The 24,190-nt window shown below is 35.9% G+C and overlaps 1 protein-coding gene across 2 annotated transcripts in view; it reads right to left on the minus strand.

The window, feature by feature from the left end:
- VPS13B (vacuolar protein sorting 13 homolog B) overlaps positions 1-24,190 on the minus strand; it is a 312,128-nt gene that overhangs the window by 264,024 nt on the left and 23,914 nt on the right. For both annotated transcript variants that reach the window (XM_087706818.1, XM_087706819.1), the window contains exons 8-17: positions 22,197-22,441; positions 18,473-18,568; positions 17,809-17,931; positions 15,889-16,026; positions 13,890-13,977; positions 10,724-10,915; positions 9,027-9,196; positions 8,607-8,801; positions 8,203-8,327; positions 3,332-3,513 (exon numbers count right to left, since the gene is read on the minus strand). In XM_087706818.1, coding sequence (XP_087562944.1) covers positions 3,332-3,513; positions 8,203-8,327; positions 8,607-8,801; positions 9,027-9,196; positions 10,724-10,915; positions 13,890-13,977; positions 15,889-16,026; positions 17,809-17,931; positions 18,473-18,568; positions 22,197-22,441 — 1,554 coding nt within the window. The remainder of the gene's footprint in view (positions 1-3,331; positions 3,514-8,202; positions 8,328-8,606; positions 8,802-9,026; positions 9,197-10,723; positions 10,916-13,889; positions 13,978-15,888; positions 16,027-17,808; positions 17,932-18,472; positions 18,569-22,196; positions 22,442-24,190) is intronic.

The raw sequence follows: 24,190 nt of genomic DNA on the forward strand, positions 1-24,190 counted from the left end.
ACAGGAAATCAAATGATAAATTTTCCATAAAAGATTTATAGAATCCTGGTAGCCATTAACATGTACAATGGCAATTTTATATATTCTGTGAAATTTACATACACATAAATGTTTGCAAGATTACAGCACTCAAAAGAATCCTGCACATTGTCCAAAATGGCTATGCAGAAAAGTTTAACTAGGGTCAAGCATAGTCATTCCACCACATCATGACTCTTGACCTTAGCAGTAGACACACTGCTGCTATGCATTATAGCCAGAACATTTCTCTGCTCAAGTTATTAACCTTGCAACATTCAATGATTCTCTCATTCCACAAATGTCCAGATTACTAATTCTTCCTAGGCAAGTAAAATGTGTAAAATAGAAAGGGTTTTGGAAATAGCAGATGTGGTACTTTTCATATCCATCCAATCCTTGTACTCTTTTTTTTCCAACCTTTCATACAATTTAGGGAAGTTAAAACTTCATCCACCAGAGAGGCAGAATATTAAGCTTTAACAGGGGACTTTGTCTCAAATCACAGATATCAGAAGGGACAGTTAACCCTCAGGTAAATAGTTTGCTTGGCATGAGGAATGTTACTTTAGCCCCAAACAAACACAGTTCTGTTTAAGGTTTCAATCTACCCCCTCCGGGTTAATTGGATAGATTAATTAGTTCAGGTTTGAGGTTTGTGTGACATTATGACAATGTCTTGCCAGAATAGGAACATAAAGTACACCACAATTCACTGTTAGAAGTTGGCAGCCTTTTCTTTGTGGAGGAAAAAAGCTCTAGATTTGCTTTACAGGACATCCAGACAAGAAAACTCTTGGCAATTTACCGGTAAATATAAAGCAATGATGCTAATGTTTGGTATTGTCTCCTTTTTTCTTTCAGTGTGATGCATTATACAATTAAACCTAAATAACACAAAATAATCACTTGGCTTTTCATTGAAAAAAGTGACAGGTAATGAAAGCATGGGATTAAGAGTGGGGGCAACTTTTTTTCAAGAAGTGGGGAGGACAACAGGCTGAGCCAGTTTACTTTAAAACTCAACTGCCAATATTTGCCACCACTCTTTGAAACTCTTTCAGCTGTCATCATACGTCTTGGCTCAAGACTGCAGTGCTCATTTCTTGCACAGATTTGCATGAAAATTACTGGGCTGCCACTTTCTTCCTACAGTCATTTTAAATCACGAGGAGGGGTTTTCAACTGATTAACTATATTTTTTACATTTGACTTTCCTGAGACTTTTCTCTAGTCCTAGGTGTACAGGTCCAATGGCTAAAGTAGCTAATTTTCACTGGTGAGGGTCTAGAACTAAAGAAAGACAATCAGATCTAAAGCTTACTGCTTTCAGACACAATTGAATTATCTATCAAGTTAACTAATGTACTCATGGCACAGCAACAGGTAAGAACAGCACTGAACTCATTAGTCCCTGAAATGATACCTTAAACAATACTGTATGTAGTTTAAAATCTAACTCAGGGTGCTCAGAATAAGTGTCAGTTTTGGACATATCACGTGGAACACACATTTCAACCCAGATGATTGGAAGGAAATGATTAAAGCTCAACAACCTGCATTACGATTCAGTTCAGAAATGTGTCTGATGGGGAGGTGGGGGGGGGAGAGAAAGAAAAGGATGGAGGAAGAACAGATTTCAGAGGCATTAAAACAGCAATTGCCTGTCTTTCCAATCTTTCTCTTAACTGGCTAAAAACCTATGTAGCAAATCCAAAACCCTTTTATATGCACACCTGGGAAGAATTCTGAGTTCTGTTACTTTCCTCAACATTACCCTGATGTGGTTTTGACCAGATGTTTAAATGTTACAACATGTACTTTTCTTCTTTTCTTCCAAGGAAAAAGGAAAATAAGAGGAATATTTGACTTCACTCCACAAGAGACCTATTTAATAGCTTGGTGGTTATGCAAGTAAAGGTAGCTTGGCTAAGTCAGTGTTGACGACATATAGAACGACATGATCCTAATGAGTTGGAAAATATTGGCTCTCCTGAGATTTAACCAGATGCTACTGCACTGAGAAAGCTACTGTATTATTGAATTTCATTTTTGTGAGGTAAAATTTATTATTCAACCATTACAGTATTCCACATGAAGTCTTCCATAAAATAGTTTTGCAGTTACTTTCTGGAAAATAGGTTTTATTTTCACTTTAATACATCATTTACATGAGGGTTCCAAATGCCTATTTGATCATTTTAAGCAGATAAATTAGAGGTCTGCAAGCAATTTTGTTTAAAACCCCCACACAGAGATTAATAGAATTGGACTGTCAACAAAATTACAAATTACTTAAATGCAGCAGGAAAAATGCACTCTCAAGGTTCAGTTTCTACATAAAATAAAACTATGTGCAATGGCATTAATATTTTCCTGGCATACGCATCAGAATCCAAACTTCAAACTTACTACAAAGAATTACATTAGGAAAACTCTCAAAGAGGAGATAAACACAGCCTTCCATCAGTTTAGAAACAGATGGCGTCTAAATTGAATAAATTAAATTAAATGAACATTATTAATGTAATTCTTCAATTACAAACTGGGATAGTATTGTCTCTTACTAACTTAAATTTTGAACAGTATACTTTAGAAAAAAGGAGGGTGTGATAACCAAAGATCTTTAAACACATACATTGAACAACTATAAAAGCAAACTGTAGTTGGCTATGATAATGTCTTGTTGGAAAACCAAAGGGTTTTTTTGCTGACCAATATGTAAAGCAAGTTTTAAACTGATTCTATCCCAGGGCAGTAACTATATTGGAGTCTATGGTATAGTGTAATATTAATGCAATATAGGGTTTTCAATTTCAATTATATAGCATGTGAGGGATATGTGTTTGTGTTTTAATTTTTATAGTTATACTGTGTACACTGAAGATGGCATTTAATTTTGTTATACGATGTGCAATGCCTATGAAATAAACTAAACTATTAGTTAAGATTTATTTTCAAGAACCTAAATGTCAATTTTGTAAATTATGACACAAGCACATTTATTAATGCCAGTCAAAATACAATGGCTTACCTGGAGGATTCTTCAGTTAATTTGTTTAAATAATATGTTATTTATTTAGGTAAATGAGTGCATTCAGTTTTTTCAAATATATTCAATACATTTTATTGTACAGTTTTTACATGTACAAACTTACTTATATCACATCAGAATTTTTTTTAAAAACTGTATCTCAACTTTAAACATATGAATGAATGAATGAATGAATGAATGAATGAATGAATGAATGAATGAATGAATGAATGAATGAATGAATGAATGACACACGATACATACAAATGTTGTCATTACCTGATATTTGGAAGACTTCGTTCATTAAACTTTCATTCACTAATGATGAATTGGAATTTCCAGTATAAGCCCAACTCTGCCAAATAGTTTGCATTAGAAAGTTCTGAGCTCTTGTAGCTTGAATTGTCAAATTTGGAAGTTCAAATATAAATTCGTTCACTGCAGTATTAGATCGCTTAGACCTAGGAAGTAAAAAAGGATGGGAAAAATTAGAATTGCATAGTATTATTATTGGAACATATACACATACATACATACGTACGTATGTATGTATATACGTACGTATGTACCTACATATATATACATACAGGTGTACATACCGTATTTTTCGGACTATAAGATGCACCTTTTTTCCTCAAAAGAAAGGCTGAAAATCTGGGTGCATCTTATACAATGAATGTAGCATTTTTTGCCTCATGCTACCTACCTTCTCTCTCGCGCTCTCCCTACTTATCTACTATATTTTTCTCTGTTTCTATTTCTCTCTATCCCTCTACCTACCTACCTACCTACCTACACACACTCTCTCTTTCCCTACCTATCTACTGTATTTCTTTCTTTCTATCCTTCTATCTACCTACCTACTCTCTCTCCCTACCTGTCTACTGTATTTCTCTCTCTCTCTCTCTTTTTCTTTCTCTCTCTATCCCTCTACCTACATACCTACCTACACTCTCTCCCCCTACCTACCTACTGTATTTCTCTATCTCTGTCTATTTCTATCTCTCTCTATCCCTTTATTTACCTACCTACCTAACCTCTCTCTCTCTCTCTCTCTCTCCCTCCCTCCCTCCCTCCCTACTATATTTCTCTTTCTTTCTCTCTCTCTCTCTCTATCCCTCTATCTACCTAGCTAGCTACTTTTTTTTTAATTTGCCTCTTCAAAACCTTGGTGCGTCTTATACTCCGGTGCGTCTTATACTCCAGAAAATATGGCATATAAGTATATACATAAACAGACAGATAGATAATCTCCATGTAGTCTTGCAATGCATGACAAATTACATTTCTAAATTATAAGACAATTTAGGGATTAGAACAGTGATGGAGAATATTTGACACACATTAAAAGTGAAATGCCAAGATGTTTTGGGTGGCACTCCAGCATTCACCAACACCCAATAACTATTCTCCAAAGCACGCCCAAGTCACATGTGACTATAGAAATCACGAAGAATAGGGTGTACTATCATGTGGCCTCCTAACTCTCCGGATGTTGTGTAGCCTTCAGAACCTATGAAAATTGCATGAGAACATAGTGTCTTTGTACGGTTTTTGAAGGCTGCAGAATTATTTGAAGCAATCCATTGTTTTCATAGACTATGACATAACATTACTGGGGCAGAGAGGACAAAGTTCTGTCCTTATTTTAAAAAGACACATATTCCCTTAGCTTGATACAAAATGTTTTGAAAATCTGCTAAACTAAGTTTAAGCACTATTTTTAAATGAGAATAGAGTTCAGTACTTAAGCAAATGCCATGCAAATCTACAGCCTATGAAATAAAGCTAGAAATAACTCATTCCTTTAAAATCAACAACCCTTCGTGATTTAAAGAACATAGCAGTGAACAGCTGGCTGCACAGGTTTATAGATTATCCCAAAATGTAAGACTGGAATCTGCCAAGAATTTCCTAAAATTATTTTTTATTACTCATATCCTGCATAGTAAAATAAGTTCATTTTTCCCAACATAAGACTAGTGGACCTGTTATTAGAAACTTGTGATTAAAAAAAGCTGGGGGAATCAGGCAGGGGGAACTATTTAAAAAAGCTAAAGAAAAGGCTAGATATAATCAAATTGGCTGTTATGCACTTCAACATGTTCAGTTAATCTTAAAAAGAGAAATACTTGTCATATATTCATAGCATTGTCAATTATTCCAACTACTTAATTTAAGCAAATGATTAAAAGACACGAGAACCAAAGAATCCAAATCAATCTGAATATGGTCACTTCCCAAAAGTTTTGGAACTTCTGTTCATTATCATATTTAAACTAGCACAAATTAATTCCCAAAAGAATGCATATAAAACTATGTGTAAGCACATGCACACAAATGCACACAAATGTTAACTATATACTTTATGTTGTTACATGGAAATACAATAATTCTTCAACTCCCGTTGACAAATATAAATTATGAACTTTAAGAACAAAATATCTATAGCAAAAAATCATAATCCAAATAAAAAATAAATAAGAAATAAAATTAATGAACAAGCTTGCTCACTGATAAGTGGGTGAATGGGAGATCACCCAAACCAGAGCTCCTGAAGATGGTCTTGGCAATAGCTATGAGTATATAAGAAAGGCCATTCCTTCAAATACAGTCATAACAAGCCCTGAAGAATGTTGTAGATCAGGGGTGTAAAACTCTTATTTCACTGAGGGCCACATTAAGGTTGTGTTTGATCTTGGAGGGTGGGCGTGGCCATGGTGGGTGTGACACAGGACTTGTGTCAGGGGCACCTGTGGTGGCCAGGTAAGGCAGGCTTTCCCTGACAACCACCCTCCCTCTCCTTTCCTTCCTTCCTTCCCTTCCATTCTTCTTTTTCCTTCCCTCTTCATTCTCCTTTCTTTTTTCTTCTCCTCTTTGCTTATTTTTCCTTCTTGCTCTCTTCCCATTTTTCCTTCTTTGACTTTCTCCTTTCCTGTCCCTTCTTGTATGCTCCAAAGCAAAAGGGAAACTCCCTTTTGCATCTGAGCATGCAAGAAGAATAAAACGGGGTGCAGGGGGGCGCACACGGCTCCGTTGTTGTTGGCAGAGGCACCACAGGCCGGTCCTTTGCTGTTTCCAGAGTGGCCTCGTGGGCCAGATCTAAGCGCCCATGAGCCGGATCTGGCCAGCGAGCCTTGAGTTTGATACTCCTGTTGTACATCAATTCCAACATTGATACTACAGTTCCTCTATTTTCCATTTTGATTTGAAACAAATTAGAGTTTACTGCAGACCTATCTTAACTTTGTTTAAAAATACCCATGTTGTACAAGTATGGTTTGTTCTAGTTACATTCCTTTTGTTTTTAAAACATATTTATTTCCTCAGGAGGATATATATGTATAAACCCCAATTAAAGTTACTGCATCAAAGAAAGAATAGGCATCATGCTCTTTCTCTATAGCCAACAGCCAGCTACTTTCTCCCAACAAGCGAGCCAGATTTAAAACATGCCTCAGTCACTACTATCTCACAGACCACACATGAGTACCACATCTATTTTTGTCATCTGAAGGGTTAAACAGGCTTACTGGATATTTCTGATGCAACACCAGAAACTTGGTATCATTTGCATACAACTGCATTGAACTCACAGCCACCAGGCAAAATCAATATGTTGGAGTTTATTGACTTTCCACAAATTCATGATTAAAACAATAAAGTAAAATAATAACCCTTCTAATGCCCTTCCTAAGCATTACAATTTAAAGTTAACACTTTCTAAGTATTAAAATGTTAGTTATGATGCTTTAATTAGAAAATATAAGATATAAGGGCAAGAAATAAGTAAACAAGTTACATACATAGTTTGTTAAAATGGTTTCAAGTGGCAGTAACTTTAGAATTTTATCACAATTTAATACAGATGTCCATATATTACCCAGAATCCTCTGCTCTAGTCATGTAGCATCACAACCAACCAACCAAAAGTAGCATACCTAGTAATAACCTTTTTGGCTACTAATTCCAAATATGTTGTTTAATAGTGACAAATATTTTTAAAGGTGTTATTTCATCCAGGCAATGAAATATTCTAGTGCAAATATTACAGTAATAATATATACTGATACATAATGTTTCAAAATATTTTTAAATAAAAACAAAGAAAGCTACATTGCAGGTTTATCCAAGAAATAAAATTGAGATTTTCAATCATTATTCAAAAAAACATACAAGGGGAATTCTATAATGTTCATAAAATGGCTTTGTTTTTAAAAAATGATGGTCTGTTGGATATGTAGAACATGTGTATCATCCAATGTGTAGACTTTAAGCAACACTGATGTGTAAAATCTCAAAACCCAGTTAAAGCAGGTGGTATAATTTTAAAAAAGAAAGTGCACATGCAAGTTTAATCACATTACCAGGTTATTCTTCAGGACTAGTTCCCATTCACTAAATGACTTTAAATGAAGCTCTCAGTCTGCAGGCTGATTTGGATAAATCAGTTCAAATACCATTTGATGTATTTCATCTGGAGTTCTATTCGCTGTAGACTACATTTAGCAATCTGGTTGTAATATTCATTTATTCCCACTCCATTACCACAGCTAGTCCTCAACAACCTTGTAAGTCATGGCCTTAAGTTAATTCAACCATGTGAATGGAAGTAATTTTCCAGCCTTTTTTACAGAGGTCATTAAGCAAATGCGGATGCTGCATTCATTAAGTGAATGCTGCAATTGCTAAGGAAACCCATTCATTTAAATGGATGTCTTTTGCCACTAACTGGCAAAAAAAAAGCCAGAAATAAAACAATGAATCATGGTCACATGAGCATGGTATGCCACAACAAGTTGTAAAAGATGACCTGTCTAACATGCAGTCCTGTGACAACAAGGATCGGAAGGATGCAAACATTTACGATGGCCAGGGGAACTTTAGGGACCATAAAGCATCTGATTTGTGACAGGTTGTTAAGTAAGGACTACTTGTATCCTCTAATTTTTTTGCCTTATTTTAAATTATTGTTGGTATTAAAATGAAAAAAAAAATGTTGAAAACTTAATCTAGCCAAATCATAGCCGGAGGCTGAAAAATACAGATTGATGTAAGGAATTTATTTAATAAATGTCCATGATCAAAAAATTATGGATCCCGATTGACAGATTGCATTTATACATATACACACATTCTGAAATGCTTACCAGTATTTAGGTAGTTTAAGCATTTTGCCATATACAGCTGTGCTGAATGAAGGAATTACTGGAATTGGTAAACTATAAGATCCATTAATATCCAATGATGTCAATCCCGCCTGAAAACCAAATATCTTTAAAAAGAAATAACATAGTCAATAACAAAATATAAACATTTGGGGCTTTTTTCATTTGCATATTTTTTTTTCATTTCAATGCCATGAGATTCTTGCTTTTCTACATATTTTAGAAAGTCTAAGTAGAAAAATGCAAGGAAGACAGCATGATTTACTATATCTTGGAACCAATGGCCCATAATATCATAAAGCAGTCATATGTTCCTGTTGCATTACTAAGAAGATAGTGGGCTGTCCTACATTATTTACTGAACAGAAAAAAAGAATAAAACAAACCTTAAGATAGCAGTGCGTATAGCAATAGTGAAGTAAATTATCAGATGGTTGATTAAGGCTGCTGACATATTGCACAAGTTGATCGGCATACATTGGCACTGAATGTTCCAGGATCATTTTATCTACTAATATTCGAAGACAAGGCAGAGGCCGTAGCAACTGAAGATTTGTTGTAGTTAAGAAGCTGCTTGAACTCTTCAGGATATAGGACACAAAATACATGGATAAAGTTATATTTAAAACTTGGAAGTTTTAAACTATATAATTCCAAATATAGTTTATATATAACTCAAGCTCATCTACTTTATTATAAATTTAGCATGTGTACAAATGCACACAAACTATGTTAAGACTACATGAAAAGAATATCTACCCCAAAGCACAGATATTAGTTATAAATAGTTTGTAAATTTATAGCACCTTTTGACCCATGATGACAGGCAATAAATGGGCAAGCAGGTTGAATTCAGCCTTAGGAATAGTGACAGTGCATTTCAAAATGGTAAAGGTTGTGATCCGAGTTGGAATATATTCCTCTAAGGCAGCAGCTTCTTCTGTGTTTGGCAAAACTTTGGCTCCTTCTATAAAATCTATAATAATAAGACTTGGTTAAATTTAACGTAATGACCAAAATAAATGTCTCTAGCAGGGGTTGTCAAACTCGTGGCCCATGGACCAGATGCTTCATGCCCTGGCCATGCCCACCCCCATTTTAGAGAAGAGGGAAGTCACAATATGTTGCGTGATGACGTGACGACACAAGTTTGACACCCCTGATCTATAGTATCATCAATATTTCATTTTATCAATTTGTCTTAATTTAGACGTAACAAGTCAGATCATTATTTAGGCTTGCTTTGGACTCTTGAATAGCAGATGAAAGAGATGGTGCTCCAATTAACCAGGTTAACAACAGGCAAACAGGTACACAATCTAATAATCATGAATTTAGGCTGCTAGAACACACACAATGTGGGGCTACTTTTACAACTAGTAAAGAACACAGCAAGTAGAATGCAGATAAGGTTACACAGTTAGTGCAGAATGAATAACCCCTGCTTTGAATCTTGGCACTGGTTATCGGTATGCTTCCTGGCCCAACAGAAAGTGCTGTTCCTCACCTTTAAAGCTGTTAATGGCATAATGCTGGGATATATCAGGGAATACATTGCCAAAATAGAATCTGCCTGTTGGATTACAAACATCTGGGGAAAGTATTTGAGGGTAACCACCACCACCATTATCACTAGTACCACTACCATCACCACCAGATCCAGAAAAGCAATTAAAATAGTACCATTTCAGCAAGCTATCAACTTGTAGCTCTCAGTCGCAAGAGCCAGGATAGAGTTCAAAAGTATTGGAAGTTATGCAGCCTGTACAAGAATCTGATCTACTAACAGTCAAGGTAAATTGGTAACAGATAAGATTCAATGGAGTTCAAGGGGGGGGCTAGGCTTAGGTCTCTTGGGGGGCAGAGGGGCTCCATCCAAAATACAGATGATGCATTTGACCCTGCTCTCAAGCTCAGACTGGTTATCACAGTAGCTTTGTTTGGACAATCATATTTATTATTTTAATTGTTTATAATTGTATCATATGCTGAACTACTATATAGGGATTTATGTACCTGTATTGTTAAACAAATCAATAAATAATGCATGTCATGAACAGAAAAATGTTCATATCTGCTTAAAAGACTTATAGCTTACTGTAAGCATATTCTTCCCTTGTTTTTCTTCTCTCCTTACTAAATCAATTTTATTCTTTGTAAAGTGACATGCTTTTATTTAAATAATAATTTTGAAGATATGCCTGAGTGGACATGTTTCCTATTATGCAGGATCTTCAAAAAATTACCATTTTAAAGTATACTTTAGAGTAATATATAGTGTATTACAATATATCACAATACTTGTGCTTTTAAATTCTCAAAAGGTTCAGCAAATCAATTCCTTCAGCAGATAATAAAATGGACTAACTGTAGGACAACAGTGGGCAACACTCAGCTGAAATCTCACAGAAGTTAGTTTTCCACATGCATGTTTATCCTTAATATTTTTTCAATGAAAACTCAGCTATCTTGTTTTTAAAAGTTCAAAATTCACAAAACATACCTAATTTAGACTTGCTATAAGGTTCATATTCATGTTCCAGAGCACAAACAATCATTTTAATAATTCTGTGCACTGCACTGCTATCAAGTCGAAGACTGAGAGGTCCTAAAATAAGACTTTTTGTAGACATCTCCTGAACACCACTGAAGTCTTCAATCTTCACAGAAGTCACATCTGGCTGATTTCCAGACCCTAAAATATATGTTGGTCGGTTTCAGAGAGTTAATATATAATAAGAAAATGTAAGTGAAGGTATTTTATCAGACAACAAATATCATAAGTTAGCATTTGCACCAATGTATGGACACATGGCATATAACAAACCAAAGCACTTATTTTCTCTTTAAAGATTCAGTTATGCAAAGATAAGAAAGCTGCTGTCCCAAAATTTTGAAGTTTGGAAATAGTTAATTTATATAAACAATAATGGCACAATGAGGTAATTAAACATTTCCCTATATCGTTTTACAAAATACTGTGTGCCTCCATAGCTTCTTTCAAACTTTATCAGAAAACAAGAGAACAGCATATAAATCAAATTTACAGGGCATTTAAGCTCGCTTCTCCCAGTGTTAGCCCAAGGAAACTGCCCAGTTCAAAATTAAATTCAGCTAAAGAAGTAGTATTTTAGAGAGATTTAATTAAGTATGTTTATCTCAAAGAATAATTTTCACTGCATCTATAATTCACTGGGAAGCCCAATTTCCTTATACCAATAAAACTCTGGTAACAGATATAAGGAAGGGGTGGACAAATGGTAATATAAAAGAGATATCTGATTCTAGGAAGCAATTTATTTCCATCGTCCCCTCAAAAAAAGGGGCCCCAAAGCATACAGCCAAAATTCACAATACATATACTGCATCCACTACATTCTTCAGAGATCCAATTCAATTCTATTTGCTTTATTTCAATCCCACTACAACTGTGACTTCTGTTCTTTTCTCTGAAAACACCAGGAATGACACAAATTAAATCTAAAGTGTGAAAAGGAATTATATTGCTGACAGAGATGTAAAAACTAATTACAGTTTAATGTACACATAAATATATCTAAAACTGATTTATTTCAACCAATAAGATATTTTCAAGTTCAGATAATACACTAAATGAAAGACAAATGAAAATGAAGCAAAAGCTTCTAACTTTCTTAAAGTCACACCAGCCTCTAATCAAAAGGCAATGAGGCATGAAGCCACAACTAGCATTAAAACTCACCAGTGTAGCAGAAAATATTAATGTTGTATTCCATGTAAGTGTGTACAATGCGAACAATGTCTAATTGAAATGCAAACAATGTTTAACTGAACTTTCAAACAAATGAAATATCCAACACCAAGGCATGATTCTTTTAATACCTTTGGAATCTTCATTTTAGAAAAATTATTAAACTTAAATCCTTCTCCACCCAGGGGATTACTCCCAGGGTGCAAGGAAAGGAGTCTGTAACCCCAATGACCCTGACACTAATGATGATGGATGGATGAGCTTCTGGAAATGTCATCCTGGTTGATAAGATGAAAAAGGGATTGGGGGGGGGGGTTGGTGTCAGACCTTCAAGTTAGTGCAGGCCCAGAACCAGACAAACAGGGATTCCTTTATTACTTATTATTATGTTTTTTATTGTTATAAGGCAAAATAGCTAAATTTGGAAGCCGGACTGGGTTTCTGTCAATCCCATCCTAGATCAAATAAAATCAAGATGGAGTTATTTTGAGTTTTCAGGGTCCTTGATGCTCTCTGAGCTTGGCTTTTTGCTTGCAGACCTTCCATTATGCAACTAGGCAACATCATCAGTGCAAGTGAGTGTGAGGTTTGCTCCCTGTTTATATCAAGTAGCTTGCCCCCCCAGTGCTGGTAAATTGTTTTTTCTTTTAGGATTGAGTATTTTTTTGGTGAAAATACCCCCTTAATAGTCATCCTTCTCTGTTTCCAAGGCCAGGTCCACATTTCTTACAGTGGGGAAGCTGAAAGTGGTGAGGGCAGATGGGAGTTTGCAAGTTTAAAGGTAGCCATCACCACTAGGAGAAGGCATCAATCTTGAAAGAAGGCTAATGGTAAGTCAGTTGTTCAAAAAAAAAAACCAAAGCAACAAGAAAAAAACTACAGACATGCAGCCTTTTAGTTACTGATGAAACATATATTTATTTATAACAAGATCAGAAGAATGTGACATCACCAGACCAAAGCTACAAAGACTAAAGCCACAATTTATAAAAGGATGTTGTAAGGTTAAGAACTATTATTTATATGACATTGATACATTACTGTTACCATTTAGTTTTTTATTATATATCACAATGAATTAAATATTTAGATAATGCTTGTAACTATTAATGTTAAAATTGTTGCTCTGTGGAGAATAGACAGAAAGTTATTTATTAATGTGTTGATTATACAGTCAGGGAGATGTTTTGACTGAATTTCCCATTTTTTATCTCTTTATTGAGTTCTGAAAGACCTGGGATAGGTAGAAATTGTTTGATTGTGTTAAAGGTATTGTTGTAGGTAGTAAGCTGTTCCTAGTAAAACTGCCTTTTATAACTGATTGATGGTGATTTCATCAATGCCAATGGGCAATAAGGAGTGGCCTTATTTATTCATCACAATCTGACGCAAGTAACCGGGGAATAAGTACCATTGAAAAAAAATTGTCCTGTTCCTCCAATGGGCTCAAAACTACCAAGAAAAACAGATTTGATTAAACTGGAAAGTGCATCAGAAAGCACTTCCTAATGCACAGAGTTTCCTGAAACAAATTGCCTCAGTGTTTGATGGATTCTTCTTTTTAGAAGCTTTTACCCATGCTGAATTACATCTTTTAAGTAAATAATAATAATTGGCTTTTCACTTCCCCTTTGCCTCTGGAAGCTATTCTTGCAACTCAGCATTCCTCAAAGTGGAGATCTGAACCCAGGTTTCCTCAGTCTAAATTAAAGAGTTATTAAGATATCACTATATTTTTATGCACATTATTTATTCCGAAGTCTCTGAACAGAAAACAAGGGTGGATGATAGACAAACAGGCATTAAAGAAATCAGGCCAGATTTAAGTTAGGCTTTAAAAAGGTAAGCCTAAGGACAGTCGGTCAAGGACTGTCAGGTGCCTCTGAATAAGCTTTTGTTTCTGTTATTCAAAGAGAAAGCAAACAGAGAAATTAAGTACCTTTGCCACTGGTGCTCTCCATTGTGTACAGATAATCCATGTAGAAAGCCCCAAACCTCTGCATTCCTGTTATCTCTGTGTACATCTCCTACCAACAAAGCAAAGTACATAGAACTAATGTTCTCTTAAGAAAGAATCTTGAGATTATAACCCAACGGTATCAGAGCCATATAGAAGTACTAAAGATATATGCTTGTTTGGGTTTGTGCATGAATACATGGTAAAGCTTATCAATACAAAGGACAGAGGTTAGTCAAAGAATTCATCCTTCAAACAGCTAATGCAACTTCCATACCAGGCTACACAAAAGGGCATCTATAAGCCTTCTGGATCTTTTGTTCAGTTTTACCAACAGAAGCTAGTTAATTAGTATCTTAAATTGAGTGAATTATCTCAATCTGACCTCTCACTTCCTAGTAAACCAGGTGACTAAAAATCTAACATTTGCAATTTACAAAACATTTAGGAAATGTATGTAGTCTGAATCAATTAGGTTTATTTGAACTCAGTAGGAATTGTTTGTTCATTGTCTAGAGGAAGCAATGAACCTTAAATAACATTCTAATCATGTCATTAGACTTGAAGGTGATATTAGCTAAGGAAAAGCTATATACTGCTAATAAAGGAATACTTTAAGCTTTAACAAAGTAAGCTTATCAGTCAGATCAGACTGAGCATTGACAGAAAGTTCACCATATATACTGAGACTTCTCAGGAAAAAAGGAAGGAAAGAAGCAAAGAGCCTTTCAAGAATCATACATTTACGGTTACTTTTTAAGAGGTTTATAAAGGGTTTGAAGTGAGTAGTAAACAATAAGAAACAGTAAAAATAAAATGGATTGAGAAAAGCTCCAAAGAGTTCTACACCATATGAAAAAAATGAAAAATGCAATTCAACGTAAGTTTCTATTTTCACATATTACTGAAAATAATTGAAACATGGGGGATGAATAATGAAATTACATGTCTAATACAGTGGTACCTTGGTATAAATTGCTTCAAACTTTATAGAATTTGATACTCAACGCTTTTTCATACAAAAGTTTTGTCCCTGTACTCGTACTTTTTCCTAGTACTTGACATGAAGGTAGAACTTGATGGCATCAGCTGCCTTGTGACCCCCTACTCCTAAAGGGTCATGTGGTAGATATTTGTTGTTTTTAGTACTTGTTGCACCTCATAGCAAGAATCCCGGACAAGTATCAAGGTACCACTGTATTGGAAGTAACCTCTAAAGATGCTGACTCAAAAATGTTATCAAATTTCTTCCACCTCTCTATCCCAACTTTAGTTGTCATGCATTGCACTGTACTCTAATTAGGCAATCTCAAAAGTTCTTTTGGGGAAAAAACGAAATTCTGGACACTTCAGTTCAGACTGTATAGCTTTAAAGAATCCGAATGTGAATATTGTTAGAAAATTAGCCTACCACTTATGAATATTGCGATGGCAACTTTTGCCTTTTAAGAATTGTAATTGAGTACCAAAAGTTAACAAGTTTAATGAATATACTAACTTTCATTTCTCACATTTACTTTTGACAGTCTTTGGCCTCGCTTAAGGGAGCATATTACATTTATCTTATTTTAATAAGCACAACATCTTTTTAAGGTTATGCTGCAAAATAGTAGCCTACCCACAACTAATTAATAATTTCATTACATAAAGGGGTTTAAACTGAATCTCTTTCTAATCCCTACTGAAAATTCTATCCAATTAAAAAGGGCTAATTTATTTTTTTTACACCACTAGAAGTAACACACTTGGTCACCTCATGTTGATTTTAGCCTCTGAATGGTAAAGAAAAATACGTATTCCAAGAATTAGTGGATATAACACTCATATACCTTTCTTAGCACAAAAATTAAGGCCAGCAAAGTAATAAAATATTTTAAGAAATTGCATAACACAAATTTTATAACTGTATCTACTAAACATAAAATGTATAAAGGCAGAAAATCTGACCATTAAGCAAACTCAAATTAGGGATGAAAAAGACCTTATGGGCAGCTGCATCCAAAATAAATTCTGCACGGACACCATTGTTTTCGGGACTTCTATAATCAAATAGTGAATTGGTAAGATATGTCATTCCTTTTGTACTGAGATTTTCTCCACAGTGGAAAAAGCATGCTTCCTGGTATAAAAGGGGAAAAAATTAAAATATGTAAAAATATAAAGAAATCACAGCGTAGAACTTAAATAAACCTATTTTTCACAAATGCAGATTGCTTCCAATACTGTACATAATATCTGGTGGGGATGGCTCACCCTAACCCTAATTCAACACACATAATATCTTTACAGGTAGTCTTTGACTTATGACCATTTGTTTAATGACCATTCAAAGTTGCAATGAACTTTAAAAAGCTACTTATGATCCATTCTCAAAGTTCTGACTGCTACTCCCCCTGTGGTCACATGATCACATTTCAGGACTTGGCAACTGGTTCACATTTACATTTGGCTGTAATATTCAGCAAACATGTGTAGCAAATTGCTACATTTTTTTGCCAGTTTCCGGCAAAAAACAAACAAACCAGCATTCAAGAGAATGGCTTTGTTTAATAACTATGTGACTAATTTAACAACTGTGTGATTCAGTGATATGCTTTTGTAAGCATATCATAATCAAGTATGGTCATGTGCTATCTCGACATATGACAGCAACAACTCATGGCCAAAATTCTGGGCTCCATTGTGGTCATAAGTGGAGGAGTACCTGTATTTTCTTTTAAATTTCATAAAATACCTCACTAGGATCACCACAAAATACCATGCAGCAAATAAAATTTGGATGCGAACCTCATTATTTGCAAATTAAACCAACTCTGCCCTAAATTTTGTATAAATATATAGTTGCTTCATTATACTGTATATGCTACCTCATCTATGCCAGGCATAAACAACCAGACCCACACCTCAAGAGTTCAACTAGCTGGTTTTTTGTTCATAGGAATCTTTTCAGACTGATGGTTCAGGAGGGTGAGACTAAATAAACTTTAATGGCATTCAGGGAAGGTCACTCTTTAACTTCTTGCGCCCATATAGGGACACCAGACTTAATCCATGTTTGACTCCTCCCTCTGGTCAGCCAATCCACATCTCCTACAGCAGATCACACTCAGCTAGAGCTTTTACTACAGGAAATTGACATTTAGGGAAAAATACTTTAATAGCATTTATCAATTATATAATTTCAATATTTTGATCAAAGTTATGAAGACCCAATCATTATGGTATGTGTATATATACACACACTATAGCTATCTAATATTTATATATATACTTATATTTATACTTATATCTATATTTATACCTATATCTATCAATCTACATTCTTCCCCCCATCTCTCTTTACACACACACACACACACACACACACACCAGAATGGCACTGCCAGAGGTAGTATTCAGCGGGTTATCTCCGGTTTGAGCAAACCAGTAGTGGCGGCTGCAGAAAGCTCCACCCACCTGCCTCGGCGTAATGCGCAAGCACTGTGCATGCTCAGAAGGTGGTGTGCATGCGCAGATGAGGTGTGTTTATATGCATGTGTGCGCGCACTCACATTTGAAAACCAGTAGGGAAGGTAAGTGTATCCCACATCTGGTCCTGCTCATTTCTTTTTTTAATCTGGGACCTAAAAAGGACTTCAGATGTGTTCATGAGCTGAACATATATACAATATTGGGATTTTTGTTCTCACTGATACTTAAATCACTAAGTCACTAATTTTAAAAAGTTTTAAAATTACTTTCTATTACTTAAAAAGCACTACTTAAATCCTGTTCTGACTTTCAGAATAAGACGTGGCACTCTGGATCTAAATCAGGATCTTTTACAAATTTCTAAAACTGTTTCCAGGCTTTCTAACACATTAGCGTGTCTGTGATCCAATAAAATATAAATTATACTCACAGATTCACTTCTATTCTTGTTGTCTTCAAAATCTTTAACTCCCATGATTCCTTTAAGGCAAAAGGCTTGGCAACCAACAAATCCTATTTGGCAATTAAAGAAAGGTTCTCCTCTCATAAGGGCCTGGGAAGAAAATTTAATGTGGTATAAAAACAATGGCCAATGGTTAATATTCCAACTACAGTGGGATCCTGCACCTAGTTATGCATACATAAATAAAACAAGAAAAGACAGACACACAGAGAGTTCAACTTCTGGTGAAAATTAGGCAAAAGTATTCGGTTTTCTTGAAAACAGAATATACATGATTTGCCATTGCATTTTTCTGGAATGTTTTTGACTTCCAGTTAATTTACAATCCTGGATACTACAGTGAAATTAATAGCTCTATGGATTATCTTATATGTAGGCTCACCATATTTAATTTTTTTTAAAAAAATCAAATAAAAGATACTTGTAATGGAAAGACATGAAAATACTTATTTCTGGAGTATAGCTATAATCTAAAAATGGATTTCTTTCAATAATTACAACTGTCCAATAAGAGAGAAATATAAAAACAATACTGTAACTGCCAGCTGAAAATAATAATACTGATGAAAAACTACTGATGCCAAGATTTCTACTATAAATTAACACTGTACAAAAATAGTGGAAAAATTACCTCAATGGTAGTTCCTTCTTGTTGCCAGCAAATTATTTCTTTGGATTTTACTTTCTGTGGACTGTAATAACTACTTTCAGCTTGCATTTCAGTGAGCTATGTAACAATATGAGGAAATTTACCATTAGTCAACATTAGAATTAAATACATGCAATATCTCATTATTCTATAAGAAAAAATGACGACAGAGTTTAGTTTTGATGAATATGATAACGCAGGAAGCAGGTACACTAAAACAGCTATGATGCATTGTCCACACAGAAAATAACTTGGACATAAATACACTAGTTTAACCTACATACTGCTACAATTGAAAAAAAAATTGAAATACTTTTACTTTCTCCAGTCATAAAAAATGAAGAAAATAAATAAATTATCCTCTATGCAGGTGTAACATGGTTTATGAATAAAACCAAATGTTATGAAGCAGACTGCAATAACACGGGAAGTAATTTAAAAGATGGAAGTATTCAGTTGACCCTTATGAACTTTAAATCATAAGAAAATACTTCAACTTTACACACACACACACACACACACACACACGTTAAAAAGTTTAGCATTATTCACTAAAATAGGTAGATTAATATTTTGCTTGTTCCCAGCACTCTATTCATCTTTAACTGCCAAAATAATTTCTTTTAATTTTCTCATAAAACAAAATTTCTAGATGTTCTCATTACTTTGTCATTTCCGACTGGGTATACACATGGTTGACATTTTAAAGCAAAGTTGCATAAGGCAAACATTCAAGTAAAACAGGAAAAAAATCTTCAGCTGTATGCAATTATTGTAGAGGAAAAGCAATTAATTGATTAAAAGAACTCAAACATTGCAAGAACAATTTCTGACATTATTAGGAAAATGCTACATTTAATTTGGTATGATTTTTTTTTAGCTGGAGTAGTATCAGCTACTCAGAATGCTAATGCAGAAACCTGACCTTATTTTTGACCAAAATATGAACCACAAATTAATTCCATACATTTTTAGCATTCAAGCAGAACAATAGATTCTAATGTTTGCCTTCTAAATGCCATCATAATACCTTTATATATTCCAATTTGTAATGTAGAAATGTATTAACAATTTTGCAATATGGTTAAATTATTTTAATGCAGGGAAATGTACAAGAATAGCTAAAATGGTCAATCTTAAGGAGTTGTAGTTGACTTATTATCATTCATTCACTAGCTGTTTGAAGTCAAAGCAACACTGAATTAAAGACCTGCACCCAGTTCCCAAAGATACGCCATTGCAGCACCCACATGGCTACGTGAATTCAGATTCTTTGCAATCCGCCCATATTTACTACTGCTGGAGCACTCCCACACACACACACACACATCCCCCCATCTCTGCCTTTCTGAGTGCCCTGCACTCTACCACATACTATATCCCTGATATCCCCTTGCTACTGCTGCCTCCAGTTGACCTTCCCTGATCTTGGCCCAGGATCCAGGCAGTTGGAGGGTGCAGCCCTGAGATGCACACAGTGAACACAGTGGATGATGGAGCCTTACCTGATGAAGGAAGTTTGCCAGGCCCAGCTGGGGAGTAGCAAGCAGGACAGTGAGGCACAATGCTGTGTGAAGTAGGGGAGAGTGGCAGTTCATGAGATAAAGGTGGAAGTTGTTGGGAGACACTATGTGGGGTGGTGGCAGAACTGGAAGAAGTGTAAGGAGTTGCAAGGACTGTAGAAGCCTACAGCGCATCGGAAGCTGCTGGCCATTTATGAGGCTTTGCAGGAGGAAAGCTGGGCTGAGAGCAAGTAGAGGACCTGTGGGTAAGTTCTGCCAAAGCTGGTCTCACCTCTACTCCTTGCTGAAGCCCCACTGATCTGTTCTCCTGGTATACTTCTGATACACACTATGAAGTGCATGTTGGAAGTTGCTGGCCATTTGTGAGCTTTTGCAAGAAGACTGGAGAAAAAGCAAGCAGAGGACCAACGGGAGGCTTATTTATTTGTTTGTAAAAATGTACTGGCTGCCCATCTTACCACAGATGAACTGTTAGTGCTGGGCTCATCTCTACTCCTTGCTGAACCCTCTGGTTTTCCAGGAGGGTTCCAACACAAGCTGCATAGTGCACACTGCGTATCTGAGAAGCCTGCATCACTACACTTCTTCCAGTTCTGCTGCCATTCCAAAGAACACTTCCCACACAGTCTCCACCTTCACCCTAGGAGAAGGTAGACTGTGGCACCTGCCCTGCCAATGTTTCATTACCAAACTAGATAATATCATCCATGCTCACTTATGATGGATGATACCTGGGCTCTGATTTTAAGCACTGATGATGTTATCAAGTTGGGAAGTGAAATGCTTGCAAGTAAACAACTAAGCTCAGAGAGCACTAAGTACTCCATGATTTTTATTTCGTAACAGAGAAAATAATTGATAACATAGATGTTATAGATCCGTGATGGCGAACCTATGCCACGTGTCCCACAGGTTGTATGCAGAACCCTCTCTGTGGGCACGTGAGCCATTGTCCCAGCTCAGCTCCATTGCGCATGTCCGTGCGGCTCCTGCCGGCCAGATGGTTTTGGGGTTTCTGCTGTGCAAGAGCAGGGGGTGGGGTACATGTGGGAGACACACGTGCATGCACAGGATGCACACTTGCAGGGGCCATCCATGCATGGGGGTGGGGCGCATGCAGAGTCATGCACGCATTTGCAAGGCGGGGCACATGTGGAGATGGGGAAGCACAGAGGGATCGCGTGTGCATGTGGGGGGGTCACACAGGGGGGTCACACACACATTGCATTCAGCACAGAGTGACAAAAACGTTAGCCATCACTCTTACAGATCAAATGTAGCAATAACAATTTTGTGCTAACAAAGCCTAGATTCAGGTCTTCATTTAACACTGTGATTTAATAGATAATTTGGGATATTTGACTAATTCTGTCAGAGGATTACTAACAGAGAAAACAAAGAAGCATGTATAATGTCATAAATGTTCAGGAAGCAATAAATAAATAACTAAAACTACAGAAAATTAAAGCTCTCCCTGCCCCCCAAAGTGCTTACATTCCTTCTTCATTTATTATCTCAGTTGCTTGATCCTGTTTTGGGGTCTTTGTCATAGGTTAGTGCAATGAACCTTATCAATTTTTATAGGGTGGACACTTGTTGCACACCTCCCTATCATGTTGTCTCCTCCTCGGCTAGTCTGGCAAGCTCCTTTTGGCAGGTGAGCTCTGCAACCCTGTCATACTCACTGCACAGTGCACACTTCCCAGGGCTGCATCCTCACCCAGCACCTGTATACTAGGCCAGCAGCAGAAGGAAAAAGATGGTGAAGGTCATTTATGGATAGTAGAGGGCAGCAGGGTAGTCAGCAAAATGTAGCACACTAAAAGGGCAGAGATGGCCTAACAACTACAACAACCAAAATTAGAGAGCATCAATAACTCCACAGTTCAACCCTAAGCTACATAAACTCTCTTCAAATCAAATAAGACGTATTCAGTACTATTTTCTTACACAGGAGTACCTCTCACTGAATTTTATGGAGTTAAATTTGAATGGATGCATACAGGTTGCATGCTACATATACTACAGAAGGTTTGCTATAGTATTCATCTAAAAATACATTTTATATACATTTTATCCCAGTATTAGAATTTGTGTGATATTGTTTGTATTTACTGTGCTTGATTCATCACTCAATTAAATACAATTGAAAGTATACTTGTATTAAAAAATGAAATACTTGCTTTGAAAGTGATTGTTGCCTTTGTGCAATAAAATCCTATGGAAACAATGGGATCCTTAATGATTGGACTTTTCTGTTGGTTCATCGTTCCATCATCCTCTCCAACATCATCTCTACCTTCATCATCAGTGCCCACAATAGCCGGTACAAATGACCAGGCCCAGGACACCCACCCTTGCTGTTGATCATCGTCTTGTGGGATATAAAATTCTGGAGAAATGTCTTTGCCTATTTCATCTTCTGCACCTTAAAACAAAAAGGAACAAAGCTAGCTAACAATGCAATTTTAGTCAATTTGTATTTATCTCTGTAGAAGAAAAGATTTTTTCTTGCCTGAATATATTAAACGTCTTGTCATAATTAACATGAAGAGAAGATTTAATTTTATTGTTTGCTGGACTGAATATATTCATAAAATATCCATTTCCAAATGCATTGTACAATTAAGGATTGTAGTTTATGTATTTTATATAATTAAAATATATATTCATATATGTTTAAAATGGCTTTTGTTGTTCATATATAACACTTTTGTTATATATGAGCAACATCAATTTAAATTTAAAAATCTATCTATAAAACCTGTTTAAAGATAAGAATTTGAATGGGCACAAAGATTAGATAGAACCAATCTACTTATTTAAACCTGGAATAGTGAGTTTGCAGATAGTAATACTAATATTGCTATCATGAACTGGCAATTTGCGCCCTGATTAGTTTGAAAAAGAATTGCCTCCCCCTCCTAAAAAAAAAACCTCACACTTTTTTCAACCTTACTTCCTAACTTCAAGGAAATATGTAACACTTGTATTGTTAAACAGCTGAAAACATTATCCTAAAGTAGATGCTATTTTAAAACTGCATTGCAATGGAAAGGTTTCTAAAGGAGACTCAAACTAGGAATTTTCCTATGCTAGGAATTTACAACTTTCCAACTTCCTAAAACAAAAATAATCTTATTTTCTGTATTATCATTTTATATGCTATAAATTGTAACTATTTTCCCCTTACCAAATGAGGTGCTTTGTAGCCACATTCACACCTATATCCCCAATGTCCTTGGATAGAGTTAAATTAATATACCACTTAAGTTACAATACTTACATTATAAGGATCTGAATATGTGTCTGTATATTGCATTTAACTCCTAATTTGTATGATGTTGGCTGGCTAAGAAAATAAGACTTTAGTTCAGATGTTTTACATGAGGTGGATTGCATAGAGTAAAATAAGACTGGTTGTCTTTGGATATATTGGCCCAATCTGGCCTGCACTCTCTTTACTATAAGCAAGAAATGTATCTAAGACACGTTTAAGGCCATTCAGACAACTTTCATTTTAATGTGTCTAAAGCCATGAAGACAGCAGATATCAGTTTTAGAGGCATGGTGGCTCAGTGGCTTAATACACTGGAAATGGTCTCTGCTCCAGCAATTTAAGTCCTAGAACTGCCTGGCAGAGTGAGCTCCTGTCACTTGTCTCAGCTTCTGTCCACATAACAGTTTGAAAGCATGTTACATGTAGGTAGTAAATAGGTACTACTTCAGTGGGAAGAAGAGCTGGTGCTCTTTGCAGACAGTCAGATTTCCGCCAGCTCTGAACCTTTCCAGTTGCAACGCCCATTCGTGAGGCGGCTCTGGGGAGGGAGGGAGCTTTGGATGATGCTGCAGGAAAAGCCGCTCATCTTTCTTTCTGATGCAATGCCAGCTTGTCCTTCTGTGGCGCACCTTGGGAAGCATACAAGTGTTTCCTACAATAGAACTGGTAAATTGGCAGCCGAACTACTGTTCTGCAATAGCATTGTGGTCTCCTGGCTAATGTAACAATGCCATGCGCTACCAACAACAGCAGCAACAATACCAGGTAATAGTTATCTATGGGCCCACATGGTGTCTTCTATGAGGTATTAAAAAGCAGGACTTGAGTTATAGATTACAAAAAGGATATATGGTTGTCTAGGTTGTCTGGCTAGGTATGGATATGACTGAATGGATT

The sequence above is a fragment of the Thamnophis sirtalis genome, unplaced genomic scaffold (genome assembly GCF_051295495.1).
Source record: "Thamnophis sirtalis isolate CommonGarterSnake01/CBP01778 unplaced genomic scaffold, rThaSir2_p1.2 scaffold_2, whole genome shotgun sequence".
Taxonomy (NCBI): domain Eukaryota; kingdom Metazoa; phylum Chordata; class Lepidosauria; order Squamata; family Natricidae; genus Thamnophis; species Thamnophis sirtalis.